General features: G+C 33.9%; 1 protein-coding gene and 1 long non-coding RNA gene across 2 annotated transcripts; one reads left to right on the forward strand and one right to left on the reverse strand.

Annotated features, from left to right (window-relative positions):
* Positions 1-1,562: 1,562 nt before the first annotated feature.
* LOC128550036 (uncharacterized) lies at positions 1,563-2,948 on the forward strand. Its single transcript, XM_053527899.1, has one exon. It carries the CDS (start codon positions 1,563-1,565, stop codon positions 2,946-2,948), a length of 1,386 nt encoding a protein of 461 aa, XP_053383874.1.
* Positions 2,949-6,594: 3,646 nt separating this feature from the next.
* On the reverse strand, positions 6,595-9,779 carry LOC128550146 (uncharacterized). The gene is made up of 4 exons (XR_008368134.1): positions 9,483-9,779; positions 8,985-9,085; positions 8,446-8,513; positions 6,595-8,005 (listed from the first exon to the last, which is right to left on the reverse strand). It is a non-coding gene; the product is annotated as an uncharacterized LOC128550146 (long non-coding RNA).
* Between the last annotated feature and the right edge of the window lie 9,494 nt (positions 9,780-19,273).

A 19,273-nucleotide genomic window follows, 5' to 3' on the forward strand; every position in this document is an offset into this window, starting at 1 on the left:
TACAAGAAATGGTGATTCCATTTCACTTAAACTCGCTAAAGATATACATGCGGTTCTTTGTGTCACTGAAGGCTCTGAAGAGTATTCTACAATCAAAGACATTGTAAATTAACGAAAACAACGTCCAAGATCGAAATCGATGTCAAGTCACGCGAGAACTGCGAAAACCGGAAACATCAACTCTACATGTGCTTGCAAACAAGAACTAGATGTTCTTGTAGGTAAAATTGGAACGTTAGAATCTGATGTTTTGTTAATTAAACAAAGACAGATTGCTGTCGAAAACATACGTTCATCAGAAATCCGAAGTCTACGATCTACAATTCAAACAATAGGTCACAATATTGAAACTGTTTCCAGTGAGCTAGCTAAATGGTGTAGCAGTATCAAAGACAGTTATGGTAAAATTATTGATACGAGGACATTCTACCAAAATTTACTAAAACAAATGCAAGACTTTGAAAAAATGCAACGTCAGTTGCTTGAAATGATACAATTAGCAAACAATGTTAGTTCAGATGGTAATATTCAGTCAAATCCTAGTATTGATAATAGTGTTCTGGCTGTGTCAAAGTCACATGTAACTGTCAATTCCTCGCTACCCAAATATACCACTACACCGCCAACTACTCAAGTAACCCCAGAGTTAACACAAGTAATTGGTACTGACAAGGTTACAGTCGCACAAAGTGTAATTGCAACATCTGAATCAGATGGCACGGTGGGTGCTAATCCTGTCCATAGTTTTTGTAACGTAAATGATTCGTTACAGTCCCAGGCACAAATCACTTCCTGTCCCCCAAAGGCCCCATCATTATATGCTCAGGTCACCAATGAACAACCCTTGATTCAATTCGATCAGGTCTGCTCAAGTGCTGAGAAAAACCTGTCCTTCGGAAATGCCAAAATTCCTGTCAGAACTCCTGTAGCAATGTACAAAGCAAGGCCTGTGACTAATAAGGTAACATTCGCCAAAATTATTTCCGAAACTGGCACACGCTCAAATCCTATTCCTGTACGTGTAACCGGTAGAACACACGAACCTCATGTCAAAAGGTCGGACACAAATCCTTCTGTTGAAAAGGATAATGACATTAGCTCAGACTTAGATTTTCATTTGCATGTTAGGAACAGGGCGAAAAGGTTCTATTTAGGCGGATTTAAATCTTCTATAACAGAAGCTAAGATTACATCTTTTGTGTCAAAAAAGGGTCCAAAAGTCTCTAAAGTTACCATATTTCGTAATCACAAACGAAATACGGCGGTAATCAGGTTGAATATTACCGAAAATGCAGATATGGTATTAAACCCAAACTTCTGGCCCCGCAAAATTGTTTGTAAGCCTTGGATGACTCGCAATCAGCTAGAAAAATTGAAAAATTCTAATGCACAGAACAGGAGCAATCACGCGGAACCAAACAACTATTTTGGTCAACAACATAATTTTGAATCATTTAATGGGTACAATGTTCTTGATTGTGATGTTGATTAGTAATTCTGTATTAAACTTATGCACTTGGAACGCCACAGGTCTTATGTCCAGTTGTTCGTATTTGTGCGAAATGCTGCACAGAGAATCCATAGATATATGTGGTATCTCAGAACATTGGCTAAAGGAAAGCGACCTACATTTTTTAAACAGTATTGATGCCAATTATGACTCTCATGGGTCATTTGATCGTGATCTGACTATTTTAGGCCGCAGGAAAGTAGGTAAATGCGGTGTTTGCTTACTGTGGAAAAAGCAGTACAGTGAAATTATATCACGCTTAACGTTAGATAATGAAGATCGAATTATTGGCATACAGGTAAAAACTAACCCGAATAATTTTTTGTTTGTGTTTCAAGTTTACCCCCCTTGTTCTAACCATAGTATTGACCTGTATAGGGATTATATTGACAAAATTGAGGATCTTTTGTCAATGTATGCGGAAAAAGGTACCGTTATATTAGTGGGCGATTTTAACTCTGATATTTCAGAAAGTTCTAGTCGTTCTAAATATCTTTGTTCTCTACTGCAGAGGTTAAATCTTAGTTCTGTTAATTCACAGAGTATTTGTAAAGGCGCAAAGTACACAAATGTTAATTATAATGGTGCCTCAGAATCCCTTATTGATCATGTACTTTTGCCTGTAGAAAAAGTAGATCTCGTTACCCGATGTGAAATCCTTGAGGATAATGCTTTGAATGTTTCCAGCCACAGAGCTATTGTATGTAGTTTACATGTGCAAATGTGTTATTTACAGACACCGCCATGTCCTGTCCATGTAATAAACTGGAAAAAGGTCAGTGAAACCCAAAAAGAGGGTTATATAAATCGGTTAAAAGAAAATGAAACTCTCCTTACGTTGTTAGACTCTGAAATAAAGTCGAAAAACGATACTGACTTATTTTACAAAAGTGTTGTTGAAACTTTTAACGATATCAATAAAGTTTGCTTTCCAAAAATTAAATTCAAACACTTTTTGAAGCCTTATTGGGACAATGACCTTAAGGAAGCTAACAAGCTCTGTAAACTAAAACGGTGGTCTTGGATTCTAGCTGGGGGTTATAGATACGGTAATGAGTTCACAGAGTATAAAGCTGCTAAAAAACATTTTCGATATTTGCATAGAATGAAAGTTAGCAATTTTATTGCAAAAACTCATGAAGAGATTGATAAATCTGCTGAAGTTGATAGTGCTTACTTTTGGAGATTAATAAATAATAGGAAAAAACTGTCAAACACAGCTTCCGGTAGCGAATTAATCTTTGACAATTGTGTTTATAGGGACCCGAAAGATATAAATAAACAGTGGGCTAGTTATTATAAGAATTTATACTCACCATCCGAATCCCATACATTTGTTCAGCAATATCGAGATTCTATAGAGGCTGATCTTGATGTGATTAATGACACGGTTGTTCGGCAGGATGTTGACATGTCAACATTAATACCCATAACGTAGAGATGGTACCTACCCAAAGAAATCAAAGGAGACAACTCTGAATTGATGAATAAACTGAAGCCAACATTAAACATTGATCAAAAGTGAAAGAAAAATCAGATAGGTCCTTTTTCAAACAACTTATCAGGCAGACAAAATATGACCTACATTTGCTTAAATCCCTTTGTATTCAATATACAATATGCATGTTTTTCTCATGACTTACACTGGCAGTTATTTTGTAAGTTGTAGTGAGGCCCTGATAGAAAGTATAGTAATGCAAACATTAGAATAATGCATGCATTCCTTTGAAGAAAATTAACGACATTAAGAAACGTTAAGTTTTGATCTTTTAGCCAAAGTTGTTCATTTATTGTTCTCAATGGTGATACATTGGTTTACACAACATTTATATATCAAAATGTAAAATGTATATATCCAACAATGAGAAACAACAAAAAAAGTTAAATTGGTAACACAAAAATTCATTGTCGTCAAATATAATTACAATGTTTTAAGGTAGTGGTTGTAATTACTACATGTTAAGGTAGCTGGCAGGTAATGACTCTATGTAATGTATTTTAAGCAATTCTCGATTTAAACATTCTCTGGAGGGAACTAGCACGATCATTTGCTTTCCTTGAAAAACGAATAAATGCTGAAAAAAGTATATGGAGATTACTCTATTTGATGATTTTCGTTACAGGTCAACTACCCTAAACAAACTAAAAGGTGTTTTATTTATTGTTGAAAACAAAGTAATCGGATAATTTCAGATATCAACATTAATTTAAAACTTATTCTGTTTACACAACTTGAAAAAAGGTTTTTGTTGGGGCCTCTCATTTACAAATATATCAACAATTATCACCTGAATTGAGTGCATTCATGAGTGGAAAATATTGATAGTAAAATGGTGTAGAGGTTTGTTTACAATACAAAATCTTTAATAACTTCTTTAAGGTACATTTTTGGTATGGTTTTGGTAAGCTTATAATAAAGAGCATGTCATTCTCTTTCACTCAGAATATTTTCAAGCGTTTTAGACTCTTGGCTAGTCTTGGAATTTGACTTTATTAAAAGACAAAAGGAAGTTCAGTATAGGCTCTTTCAAAATGTTGAAAGTAGAGTAAACTTACCTTATACTCTATTGAATTTATTTAGCTGTTGGAGCTTTTGATATAGACTATAATTGGGGAAGTCCTAAAATCTTTGAAAAACGGTCAATACAAGAGTTGTTCATATTGCTTCAGATATTTTGAGAAAGTCATTTTTTTAGATATCAAATATTGCTATTTTTGACATGGAGAAGAGGAAAACCATGAATATATTTAGAAAATTGGTGCACTTAGCTCTCATTTCAGTCTGAAAAAAAACCTATAAAGATGAATTTGAATTTTTTAGGTACCATCTCTAATATCATATCGCAGTGTGAAGTAGCAACTGCATGTTGTCAAGCCAAAACAAATAAAGCGTGTGGCTTTGATATGTGTTACTATGAAAATTTCAAATATGGTGGCGAATTAGCTCACAAATTACTCACAACTCTTTTCAATGGTATGTTCAAGTTTGCGTATACTCCGGCTGACATGAAAAAGGGGGTCATTACTGTTTTACACAAGGGAGGCAACAAATCTAAAAATAATCCAAACAATTACAGAGCTATAACAATTTCCTCAGTAGTTCTTAAACTATATAAATCTGTACTTTTGGCCCGTATTGAGCAAGATTAGCAATATTCTGTTATTAAGCCTTTGCAATTTGGTTTTCGAAAAAGTATAGGCTGTCTCATGACTTCATTTCTGTTCCGTGAATGTGTGAGCTATACTAATGAAAACAACAGCTCACTCTTTACCTGCTTTTTAGATGTAAAACAAGCATTTGACGGAGTGTCTCATGAGATACTTCTGGTCAAATTGTTCAAATTAGGTCTAGACATTAATTTGTACAAGTCCATATATAACTTGTATGAAGGCTTGACTAGTTGTGTCCGCTCAGGTGGCTATATTTCTCGGTGGTTCCCGGTTTTACAGGGCACCAGACAGGGTGGGGTCCTTAGTCCTTTTTTGTACTTGGTCTTTATTAATGACCTTCTAAATAAGATACAAAGTTGTCCATACGGCATGGTCATGTATAACATCAATTGTTCATGTTCAACATCCGCCGACGATATGGTATTACTTTCTTTCTCCAGACGTGGCTTGACACAGCTCATGAAAATATGCTACGAATATAGCATTAATAATAAATATCTTTACAATGCCAGTAAATCTGCAGTTATTGTAACACAAAGTAAAAAGATGTATGACAATTGGTCAATTGGTTTAAGCACTGTAATACAAACGTCTCAATATTTACATTTAGGCGTACTCTTTGATAATTTTTTAAATGTAAAGGACAACGTCAAAGAAAGCTGTCATAAGCTTAAAGGAACATTTTTAAACATTTTACATTGTGGAGTTTACGAAGGTGGAATACACCCTACTTCCTCCAAACGCGTTTATTATAGCGTTGTTATTCCAAAAGCTCTGTATGGGTGTGAGCTGTGGTCATGTCTAACTAAGAATGACTTATATAAGTTAGAAGTTGCCCACAGATTTTGTGTAAAATTTATGCAAGGGCTTCCTAGAGCTACTAATAATCGTGTCAGTGCATTTGCTAGGGTTTTTACCTATAGAGGCTGAAATTGATAAGAGAAAATTAGTTTTTCTAAGCCAGTTATGTCTTGTGCATCCAGATTCTACCATTAAAGTCGTATTTGTAAATCGACTGATAGCATTTTTTAATAATCCATGTTCTGTTGCAGGATACATTCCCGATATTGTACGTATATGTAGAAAATACAACTTGTTGTCGGTACTGGAGAGATTTAAGTTAACGGGTTATTTCCCTTCAGTATATACTTGGAAAACAATGGTTAAAAATAACATCAAAATTGTCTTCCAGACTCAATTTCTTCAGCATATCCAATCAAGGGATTTACTTAAAAACTTTATTATAGTGCATGACATTACAAAACACAATATTTGCCTACAATGGAGTTTATCTTATAGTGACCGCTCTTTGTTTGTTTGTTTGTTTGTTTTGGGTTTAACGCCGTTTTTCAACAGTATTTCAGTCATGTAACGGCGGGCAGTTAACCTAACCAGTCTTCCTGGATTCTGTACCAGTACAAACCTGTTCTCCGCAAGTAACTGCCAACTTCCCCACATGAATCAGAGGTGGAGGACTAATGATTTCAGACACAATGTCGTTTATCAAATAGTCACGGAGAACATACACCCCGCCCGAGGATCGAACTCACGACCCCGCGATCCGTAGACCAACGCTCTTACCTAGACCGCTCTTTGTAGACACTGTAACTAAAAAATGAAAACCGGAATTTTTAACATTTTGACTCCAAATATATATTGCTAAGTGCATCAGATAATATATATACAATATTAAAATGCTGTGTGTAATTTTTTAAAAGAGATATTTACTCCAAAAAATTTAGTCCCCATAGGAAACAGGATAGACAACTCCTGAATGACTATCTCATCAAATTTGCTGATATAAAAATAAACTTAGGTATTTTCCCGGGATACCCTCATTAAAGTCTGTTTCTTCATTTCATTCAGACATGGAATGTAAACAAATACAGGAACAACTTAACAGTACAAGGACATCAAACAACCTATTTTATTTTCCTTCAGGACAGGTACACATGTTAGGTCATACTTGTAGTTAATAAACCAAAATGTAAAACAATTAATTAGCTCATCAAAGAAATGAAGACTAATAACTTCACAATATTTTATTACCTCCCTTCATTACATTTATCATCTACATTCTACATATTTTTTATGGAATTACCTCCCTTTATCTCAAATAAGCTTTCTTATATTGCAATTTAATCAGTCAGTATTTTTACCTTAATTTTCAGACAAATAAATTTATATTTTTTTAATCCATGGTAAGATGAAAAGCATAAATTATATTAAAGAATACCATAAAAGCATTTATCACACATGAATGCAAGGTATATACAACAAATAATTTTGAGCCTTGTTGCCAATGACAATGCTGAAAAATATTAAAGCTCAGATGGCATAACAGTGAGATAAAATATTTTTAAGTTAAGTTAATAATTCCCATATTAACTTATGACTACAAAAATTTAAAGTATGTTGTTATTCCCATTTCAGTCCAACATATCTAAAGAAGTAAATACTACAAAGACTGTATATCAAATTTTTGAAAATAAAATTCCACCAACATATTTTGTTCTTATTTCTTTTATCTTGATTATGTAGTGTACTTATCTGGAATGATGAGATATTTTGAAATGTATATTTCTTTATCCTCCTGGATGGAAAAAAATAAAATATATAAACAAAACAACCATTTATACCAACCAAATTGTAAAATACTTAAGTTTCTTTGATGTTAGTAATTATATGTTGAGACATGAAAACAACATAAAATATCAACATAAAATATAACTAAAAAATTGTGGAACATCATATGTAGAATAGATTAGACTGTATTATACAAATATTTATATGAAAATATGTGACAACTCTGGTTAAATAGAATATTAGTTAACTTATGGTTAAATGTTGAACTGCTTTAACATTAATCTACAAGTGATGAATGAGTTCATCTGACCATAACTTTGACATTTAATGTATTATTAAGAAAACTATAACATACAAGAAATGACACACAGACAGTATAAGTTGCTGAATGACTGGGTCAGTCTCCACCACAAATACTATGAAACTTAAAAAGTCCAATTAAATGTGTTTCTTTGAATTAAATTGATCACATTTTAACACTTCTATGAATGCAATTGTTAAATGCTTGCTTCTTACATGCATGCAATAATGGAAATAAAAAAATGATTTAACAATATATGTATACAGTCTTGTCATGAACACATTCTGTACAGATGATAATACATAGAAAAGTCAACATATTTATTATATGGGTCCATCTCAGTTTACAGCTGGTGCATGGCTGTCTTGCACTTGAATACATCTTGCAGCACAGTTGGGGTAAATTCTATTTCACATGACAACACACTTGTAGCACTTCTGGAAATACAAATGTAAAACTTTATTACATAAAGAGAATAAAACATGATAGTTTTTAAAACAATTATAACATCATTTTAGACATTTGCAGATATTCTAATCTTAGAAATATATTATCAAGCAGCAAGTCAGGTAACTCTACAAATTGACATTTTGTCTAATTTCAACTTGTCTAAGGAATTACCTGTTTTAAGCAGCAAGATTGTGTTGCTACTTGGCTTGCTGCTTTATTTAAATTTTACATATACTTAGATCCACTAAATGACAAGTTATTTAATAGGACTGTCTGAAAAGATCACAGTAAAAAAAATTAATCCTAATCATTTTATAAATATTGCAAAATCAGCTTTACAGAAGTGACAAAAAATTAAATTCAAATATTGCCTTTGTGATGACATCATGTGCAGCACTGGCCATGTCTTTTTATCACAATAGTTTACCTTATTTATATCTGTTACTTTTGCCATAACTTTTATGTCCCTTCTACACTAACCATTGTCTTCAAGTTCTGAAATATTGTAAAACATTAATTCACACACATTCTAGGAAATCAACATAAAATCAGTGTCAAAGCATTTGAATATAATTGTTTTAATTATCTTAATGCAAAGATACAAATGTACTTTATGTTTTTGCTGACTGATACAATATAATGAAATTTGTATTTCAATATTTATTATCAAAGTACATGTTCATTCTATTTTTGAAATGTTGACATTACAAAGCTATCACACATTTATTACTAAACCATATCTATTATCATTGTTTTAATGGAGATATGTACTTAGTAAATTGAGAGATACACAAAGCTACAGGAAAGAAATGTTTATGCCAGACTGACATAAAGTCCAGAAGGTTCACATCTTGTCAGGAATGTCAGTCTTATAGCTGTCTTGTACAGTTATTTCAGGAGCAAGAATGTAGCCATACAGCATATAAATGCTTTGAGACCTTTGTTTAACATACAAAAGCATAATACCTCCTGCATTTTTCATAATGGTAACATCTTCTTGGACTGCCACAGGGTAAGACAGGTCAAACAACTGTACATGTACATACTCAAACTTTTCCCTACCAAAACTGAAAATGAAAATTATACAACATTTTTTTTCCTTTATTTTTGTACAAAAGATGACCTATGCATTTAATACAGACTTGTTACATTTATTAATCTAAATATATTAAAATTAATAAAATATCTCATAACTCATTGTATGATTAAAATTATAATCATTAATAAACTATATCAAACATGAACCTGAAGTGTTCTAATTTATAAAGCTGCAATTAATATTGAAAAAAAATGCAACTATTGTACACAATGTATATTAAAAAAAGTATCATGAACCTGATTATAAAACAGTCTCAGTTCAAATGTAATAACACATGACTGTCAGAAAATCAATGTATGTTGTACTTTAATGATATCATCATGACATGAATGCCATCAATAAACTTCATATATAACAAACTATACCACTATGTCAGCCTCTTTCTTGTTATTTCTACAGCTTCCAAAGACAGACTGCAACTACATGTATCAGACACTGTAAGTAAAATATACAAATAATCATTACACAAGAGAATTTTTCATGTTAAATAAAGGGAGTTAATTAAATGCAATCTGAGAATTTTTGCTAAACATAAAGGGAAGTAATTATCAATAAAATGAATGAAGAAAAATGCATATATAAGGGAGGTAATTTAGAAAAAAACAACAACTTCAAATGTCAGTATAATGATAGTTGACATTGACAATGACCTATATCAAGTATGCACAACAACAAGCACTTGAAAAATGCATTATGTTTCCTTGCAATATCAAGAATATTTGACTGTATGTAAGGGTTCTCTACATGCTGTTATACTGAATAAAACTTTAGTCTAAATATAGCTTAGATCTATTTATATCTTCAAAAAAAGGAAGTCCCAAATTTCCACAGCTATTCACAGGCTGAAAATTTTAGGTACTAATATCAGCAAAGAGGTTGATATCTATACTTTTTAATAACTATCGTCAAAGGTAGGGAAAAACTTACTGGAAAGGCATACACTTCTGATCTAGTCATTTCAATACATTTTCAGCTCATTTGCATATAAGAAGAAATTTACAGAATTCCCCCTGTTTCTCTTCATTTTCAAAAAAATCTGTAAGATGGATATAAACCCAAACATTCTCCTATGTGTCAGCTATCAGATATATATTTCAACAAAAACTGTCAACTTACCTTGTTTTTAGAAGAAGACAAAATCCATGGCAACTTTCGCTTCCCCGCAAAACTGTACCGGTGCACACATAAAAAATCTCAACTGTGATTTTCAAAATAATACTGTCAGACCACAATTATTTCCCTTGAAAATAAAATGCTCTCGGTAAATGCCTACTCTTTGTTAAGATATATGCAAACGTCTGTCAGAATTATAGATGCGATATTCTCAAAGCCTTACAGTGTTAAGTGTCGTAAGTGTAATAGAGTGACCGACAATTTGTCTCAGCATACAGTGTTATTTTGTTGTATGAACTCCATGAAAAGGGAAATATTGTGGACAAAATATTGAATCAATATGGTATTACAACATTTAGTGCACTTATGAAAATGCAACCTAATGAGCAATTAGTTCATCTTATTTCTGCTATGCCACAGCATTTGTCTGAAAACGAATCTCTGGATTGCCTACATATTGTCAGTAAAGCACTTTATTTTATGTTTGTTGATATACTATAAATGTCACAAATTTGATTTACTAGCAATTTGTTATATTGCAGATATATCTAAAAACATTTTTTACACTCAAACATTTTGAACCAACAGGATGTCCTCAGTACATGTAATAGTATTTGTGAAATTTCTTTGTGGGATGTTTGACCATGGCCCAACTAACTTGTATTTCGTTTCGGCAATTTTTGGGTCAGTGGTGTAAGTTTTCCCGACACATTTTGCAAACTTATGCAAGTTGATATTTGCCTACTGTCATTGAATTTGTTCTTTAAGATGCTTATGTCATTGTATATATTGTAAATACTCAGAGTGCTTAATATATTTATGGTATATTGATATATATGTATAGCCTAAATTGTTGCATGTATTGTACTTTAAATAATTACTTTATGTTAACTGTATATAAACGCATGTACTCTTCCTGTGTGGAGGTAATAAAGAATTCTATTTATTCTATCTATTTTTAATATTCAGAAAGAGCTCGCATTATACTTTCAGTATTGTTTCACTGAACAAATTTGAATGGTTACAACAAGAGTTACTTCGACCAGCATGTAGTTACTACAATTTTAGTAAGAATGACGACAGGCTTCTCTTGCATTATCTGAGAAGCCGTTGCAAAACATCACACAGTGGACAAAGACTGATCGCAATGATAATCCTGTGGACTCCATGTTTAAGGTGTATTTTACACCATGAATATAGTGCATTTTAATCGACCTGGCGGGGCTGGATTTCGTGACGGTCCACTGCATTAATGTACAGTATATGTAGTATATTCGGCAACCTGATTTCTTATTCACTGACCATCTACCTTACACTGTAACCACTGTAGCTCTACCTATTTTGCTCGTTTTTTGAGATTACCATTATTTGCATAAGCCAGAGATTAACTCCCCCCGCCAGGTCAAATAAAACGCACTATACTTTGGTGTAGATAGACAACTACATAATAAATACTACAGTATTTTATTATATTTATTCAATCTTGAAATGTTTGGCAATATTTGTCCGCGGCTCAGTGTCGGGCCGCCTCAAATAACAAATGGCTAGTCTTGAACAAAAACAGGTCCAATCAAAACACAATTACATACAACATGTTAGAAAGATGAGCCCATTCCTGGGAAACAGCGATAGGATCACAAATGTTATAAACATGAAAATTATTTCACTGACACAATTTCACACTTGTTTAAACGTCACACAATATAACTTGCAAAACGGTACCATTTGACAAGAAAACTAGTCGTGACGGTTGAAACGATACTTGTAGTCATCATAAGCCTCCTCACACAGCATCTAAAAATATATATTGACACAAAACTCCCGAGATCAATCCCGGAGCACACCAAATGTTCCTCGGTTGAACGACGGGATATTCTTGCAAAATTCCTTTGTTTTACTGACTTGTTTGTGTGTCTATGAAATTCAAATCAAACGGGTCGTGCTGCAAACCAACAATTGCAAGTAAGCAGAGTTGAAAGACAGGTAGAGTTGCGGTTGTCTGTCAGACCCTTGCGACACCTGTACGTCATGTATAGACATTTTAATAATACTCACCAACTTTTACAAAGGCACACATATTGGCCATTTACACACCTATTATGACACTTACTCTTTTGAGTGTGCACTATTGCTACGATGGGCCTCCGTGGCCGAGTGGTAAAGGTCGCTGACCCTGAATCGCTTGACAATTACCGCTGTAGGTCGAGCCTCACTCGGGGCGTTGAATAGTAAAAATGTTTAGTCCTCAATATCCTCTCAGATTTATCAGTCTTATAGCAATTGTACGTGTATAATTCTTTCCAGAAAGAAATCGCGACATGTTAGCAAAATTAAAAGAAATGCCACTTTCAGTAATTAGTAATATTATCACTACAGAATTGCGCGTTTTCTGAGAAAGAGTCGAGTTTTAATCACAAAACATATTGAAATATTGCAGGCAGCATCATTAAACTCAATGGTGACACTGTGTTTGATGACTAAACGATTCTCTAAACTAGTTACTAAAAATGTGCTTTCAATTTACCAAATTAATGCAACAGAAAACGAAATCTTGACGACTAAATCGGTGTTAACATTTTCATAGAACAATACCGCGTTTGTTTCATATTTGTTCAATACTAAAAATAATTGTTATAAAACATCAAAACCGAAAGCAAAAACTGAATAGATTATACCTCTTAATAGAGAAATAGCTTTCTTTAAAAGCTTCCAACATAGTTCTGCTACCGATCTATTAATATCTAATGCTTTTAGTGCAACACAAATGATGTAAATATAGGGTAATGTTAACGTTTAAGATAATCTGTCATTTCCATTTTCTCCTTTGTAAAGAATCAGGAGATGTTTGCATGAACATTTCTAGAGATTGAAAAGAATTAAACTAGCTTGACTTTTTATGGATATTCAGTTCCAGGGTTTTAATATTCGTGAACAAATTTTTACAAGTCAATGTATATTAGTATGGCCTAAGCTGGAGCTATATGATGGTAGTTGTCTCTTCTAAATGCATTAAAATCTGAAGTTTGTACGTTTTTAAAAATGTGTTTTATTTACTTTATTTTCTCAAAAACCCGCATAGACTATACTAATTATCAATTTAATTGTCTTGATAAAATTCAGTAAATCAGACTGATTCAGTTTCTTTCATCTTGTTTGGTAATTGCAACATTTTCAGACAGCGACTGCGAACACTAAAACTTTGTTACTCTGTATGTCGCGTCCGCTAAACTTTCTTCGTCATTCCATTACTACAGCTGTTCCTGTATTTCATGACGGTCAGTAGACCAGAACACAAAATATTCATTAGAAACGTAATTTTGGTGTTAGGAGTTCAATTAAGGCTGCTGTAATGTGAAATATTAATGTCTCGCGTAAGACAGTTTTTGACATACTGGCTAAGGCAGTTTTTGACATACGGAAACGATTTATATACGAGGGATAATCTAGAGTAAGAAATACTTTTATTGTAACATTAAACATCGGGGTTTCGTACAAAATGCGCGTTTAATGTAATAAATACGAAGCGATCAGTAGCCAATGGAACGTCGTACTGACGATTCGACTTCTTTTCTTAAATACGTAATATGCTACAGTGAAATACTAAATACTTCATATGAGAAACTATGTTGCTCATAATATGAAATGTCTTTTGTTACTTTTGTAAATAAAGAAATGTTGATCAAATTTATAAATGATGGCTCACTAATAATCCATATTAGCAGGTGACGCATATAAAGAAGTTATTCGTCATGTGTCCTCGTAATATTAGACTTATTCATCTCATTTATTTATATTCTACTTTAAAGCTGGTGATTGTAAAGTAAAATATGTTTTTCAATAATTAATCGTGTTCACATGGATGTATTGGTTAGCTACATCTCGTACAAGAGTTCGGAAGTATTATGACGTCTTTATTAATTATTAATTTGCATGTACCGTTAAATATTTTCTAAAAAAAAAGCAAATGTATAATCCATTCAGTGTTATAATTTTCGTGCAAGTGCCCTGCTAGAAAATAACTGTATCTATGTTACGGTATAGGACTTGAATATTAAAACGGGGAGGAAATGTGTAGGCGGTCGGGCAGCTCAGTCAGTACAGCATCTGAACGGTATTCCAAGGCCCCGGGTTCGAGTCCTGGTCAAGCTGCACATTTTTCTCACCCTGTGACAGTTATATTCGAATTCTACAGGCATTATATATTTTTACCTGTCCGGCTTGAGCGCTACGATACTACGATGACAAGAAAAGGGTAATTGGGCAAATATGTAAACTTTTCTTGCAAGCAGCGGACAAGTAATACATTAAAATATGTTTTATGCAATGTCCAATGTGATATAATGCTGAATGAAACCATTAGTATTGATTCTGGATCACCACTTTGTATCTATTCCTCAAAATAAGGTAATAATTGACCAATACTTCAGCGAAAAAGAAAACAGAGAATCATTGATATTTATTATTCGAACGTTTGTTATATTTGTTCGTGGAATAAATACATAATTATCATAAAGTCAAATTATGGTACGTATAACTAGATCTACCTGTTGGCTGACAAGTAGTTTTGAATATTTACATTAACCTTTAGCCTGCTGGTGGCAAGTGATTCTGCCTATGCGAGCAGTCGAACCAAGATCAGCCTGCACATCCGTGCAGCCTGATAATGGTCTGCACTGTTCGCTATTCAGTCAGTGAATTTTCAGTGAAAAACCCTTTGAAAAATAAGTGGTACTGCCCAAACTGAATGATGGATCAGTTCATTTTAGAAATTTAGCAGGGTAAGTATTAAATTACCACTTTCCTCAATAAGAGTGCTAAGCTGGAAAACAATCATCGACTGTTTCAGCAAGGGAATCTGTGTGAATAATTTCGTTCTTCATGCATTTGTATCTTTAATATTGGTGTTCATGCATAGCCAGAAGTCTGCTCGTGTGAATAATTTCGTTCTTCACGCATTTGTATCTTTAATATTTGAGTTCATGCATACTCGGAAGTCTGCTCGTGTGAATAATTTCGTTCTTCGCGCATTTGTATCTTTAATATTTGAGTTCATGCATAGCCAGAAGTCTGCTCGTGTGAATAATTTCGTTCTTTACGCATTTGTATCTTTAATATTGGAGTTCATGCATACTCAGAAGTCTGCTCGTGTGAATAATTTCGTTCTTCACGCATTTGTATCTTTAATATTGGAGTTCATGCATAGCCAGAAGTCTGCTCGTGTGAATAATTTCGTTCTTCGCGCATTTGTATCTTTAATATTTGAGTTCATGCATATCCAGAAGTCTGTTCGTGTGAATAATTTCGTTCTTCACGCATTTGTATCTTTAATATTTGAGTTCATGCATACTCAGATGTCTGCTCGTGTGAATAATTTCGTTCTTCACGCATTTGTATCTTTAATATTGGAGTTCATGCATATCCAGAAGTCTGCTCGTGTGAATAATTTCGTTCTTCACGCATTTGTATCTTTAATATTGGAGTTCATGCATATCCAGAAGTCTGCTCGTGTGAATAATTTCGTTCTTCACGCATTTGTATCTTTAATATTTGAGTTCATGCATATCCAGAAGTCTGCTCGTGTGAATAATTTCGTTCTTCACGCATTTGTATCTTTAATATTGGAGTTCATGCATAGCCAGAAGTCTGCTCGTGTGAATAATTTCGTTCTTCACGCATTTGTATCTTTAATATTGGAGTTCATGCATACTCAGAAGTCTGCTCGTGTGAATAATTTCGTTCTTCACGCATTTGTATCTTTAATATTGGAGTTCATGCATACTCAGAAGTCTGCTCGTGTGAATAATTTCGTTCTTCGCGCATTTGTATCTTTAATATTGGAGTTCATGCATACTCAGAAGTCTGCTCGTGTGAATAATTTCGTTCTTCGCGCATTTGTTTCTTTAATATTGGAGTTCATGCATACTCAGAAGTCTGCTCGTGTGAATAATTTCGTTCTTCACGCATTTGTATCTTTAATATTGGAGTTCATGCATACTCAGAAGTCTGCTCGTGTGAATAATTTCGTTCTTCACGCATTTGTATCTTTAATATTTGAGTTCATGCATACTCAGAAGTCTGCTCGTGTGAATAATTTCGTTCTTCACGCATTTGTATCTTTAATATTGGAGTTCATGCATATCCAGAAGTCTGCTCGTGTGAATAATTTCGTTCTTCACGCATTTGTATCTTTAACATTTGAGTTCATGCATACTCAGAAGTCTGCTCGTGTGAATAATTTCGTTCTTCACGCATTTGTATCTTTAATATTGGAGTTCATGCATATCCAGAAGTCTGTTCGTGTGAATAATTTCGTTCTTCACGCATTTGTATCTTTAATATTGGAGTTCATGCATAGCCAGAAGTCTGCTCGTGTGAATAATTTCGTTCTTCGCGCATTTGTATCTTAAATATTGGAGTTCATGCATATCCAGAAGTCTGCTCGTGTGAATAATTTAGTTCTTCGCGCATTTGTATCTTTAATATTGGAGTTCATGCATATCCAGAAGTCTGCTCGTGTGAATAATTTCGTTCTTCACGCATTTGTATCTTTAATATTGGAGTTCATGCATATCCAGAAGTCTGTTCGTGTGAATAATTTCGTTCTTCACGCATTTGTATCTTAAATATTGGAGTTCATGCATAGCCAGAAGTCTACTCGTGTGAATAATTTCGTTCTTCACGCATTTGTATCTTTAATATTGGAGTTCATGCATATCCAGAAGTCTGCTCGTGTGAAAATTTCGTTCTTCACGCATTTGTATCTTTAATATGGAGTTCATGCATACCCAGAAGTCTGCTCGTGTGAATAATTTCGTTCTTCACGCATTTGTATCTTAATATTTGGAGTTCATGCATACTCAGATGTCTGCTCGTGTGAATAATTTCGTTCTTCACGCATTTGTATCTTAATATATGGAGTTCATGCATAGCCAGAAGTCTGCTCGTGTGAATAATTTCGTTCTTCACGCATTTGTATCTTTAATATTGGAGTTCATGCATAGCCAGAAGTCTGCTCGTGTGAATAATTTCGTTCTTCACGCATTTGTATCTTTAATATTTGAGTTCATGCATACTCGGAAGTCTGCTCGTGTGAATAATTTCGTTCTTCACGCATTTGTATCTTTAATATTGGAGTTCATGCATACTCGGAAGTCTGCTCGTGTGAATAATTTCGTTCTTCACGCATTTGTATCTTTAATATTGGAGTTCATGCATACCGAGAAGTCTGCTCGTGTGAATAATTTCGTTCTTCACGCATTTGTATCTTTAATATTGGAGTTCATGCATATCCAGAAGTCTGCTCGTGTGAATAATTTCGTTCTTCACGCATTTGTATCTTTAATATTGGAGTTCATGCATATCCAGAAGTCTGCTCGTGTGAATAATTTCGTTCTTCACGCATTTGTATCTTAAATATTGGAGTTCATGCATACTCAGATGTCTGCTCGTGTGAATAATTTCGTTCTTCACGCATTTGTATCTTTAATATTGGAGTTCATGCATAGCCAGAAGTCTGCTCGTGTGAATAATTTCGTTCTTCACGCATTTGTATCTTTAATATTGGAGTTCATGCATATCCAGAAGTCTGCTCGTGTGAATAATTTCGTTCTTCACGCATTTGTATCTTAAATATTGGAGTTCATGCATATCCAGAAGTCTGCTCGTGTGAATAATTTCGTTCTTCACGCATTTGTATCTTTAATATTTGAGTTCATGCATACTCGGAAGTCTGCTCGTGTGAATAATTTCGTTCTTCACGCATTTGTATCTTTAATATTGGAGTTCATGCATATCCAGAAGTCTGCTCGTGTGAATAATTTCGTTCTTCACGCATTTGTATCTTTAATATTGGAGTTCATGCATACTCAGATGTCTGCTCGTGTGAATAATTTCGTTCTTCACGCATTTGTATCTTTAATATTGGAGTTCATGCATAGCCAGAAGTCTGCTCGTGTGAATAATTTCGTTCTTCACGCATTTGTATCTTTAATATTGGAGTTTGCATGCATACCGAGAAGTCTGCTCGTGTGAATAATTTCGTTCTTCACGCATTTGTATCTTTAATATTGGAGTTCACTTTTTTGCGTACCTACATTACATATTGTCATGATTCTATCTGAATCAATTTGCTCTCTCGTTAAACCAGTAAAATGTAATTAAGAATCTTCGCTCCAACATTGACTGCCACATGATGTTTTATTTACTAGAAACACGCGATATTTTATCACCATTATATCTTTTATTCTTTGACGAGACCATTTTAATGGCAAAATACTGCAGATCCATACCTCTGTGCATATAATTAAAGAATTGATTAGTTCCCATATTGTACGGTGTCAGGGAAGATCCGATATATATTTCCGTTCAATATTGCATCATTGATTGATTTTGTAGCGTTATTTGTTTTATTTCACAATGAAAAAGGCACAGAACTAGTGAAAAATGCTACATCGATCAGTCGTTTTGAAAACAAGATTAGTGCTTTCATTGGTCTAGCTAAGAACACGTTTTCAAGCCAAAACTGATATCAGCTGAACTGCCTCGATTGTCTAATGGAAGGGCTTCCGCGTCGAATGCGGGATGTCCTGGATTCTATTCTCGGCCGACCGCGTCTTACCAAAGACGTGAAAATGTGCCAGCAGATCTCTTTCTTGGCGCTAAGCGTTGAGGAAACTGGCTTCTCTTCTCTCATATTCTCGTGGCGATTAATTTCATCAGAAATGAGGTGTCGAGAACGACTGATATATATAAGTTGTAGAACTTGCTTCACAATCGGCCTAAATGAATTAGTATAAACTGAAACTGAAATCAACTAATATCAACTTTGTATGACACACGTCCAATCCCTCTTCCCCGGATATGCTCAACAGAATATTTTCATATAGCCAAACGTGTATTTTAAAGACATCATACATGAAATTCCAGTCTGAGATAAAATGAATTGGATAAAAACTGTAGGCGTTGAGTAGTTATAGATATAGCTGAAATGACGTATAGTCCAAAAAGACGCGTTACAAAAGAACAAATAATCGGACATGAAATT

This window comes from Mercenaria mercenaria, chromosome 17, assembly GCF_021730395.1.
Source record: "Mercenaria mercenaria strain notata chromosome 17, MADL_Memer_1, whole genome shotgun sequence".
NCBI classification, from domain to species: Eukaryota; Metazoa; Mollusca; class Bivalvia; order Venerida; family Veneridae; genus Mercenaria; species Mercenaria mercenaria.

What these genes read in the sequence shown, in the direction of transcription:
- LOC128550036 (XM_053527899.1), top strand. Translation starts at nt 1,563, where the DNA reads ATGCTGCACAGAGAATCCATAGATATATGTGGTATCTCAGAACATTGG.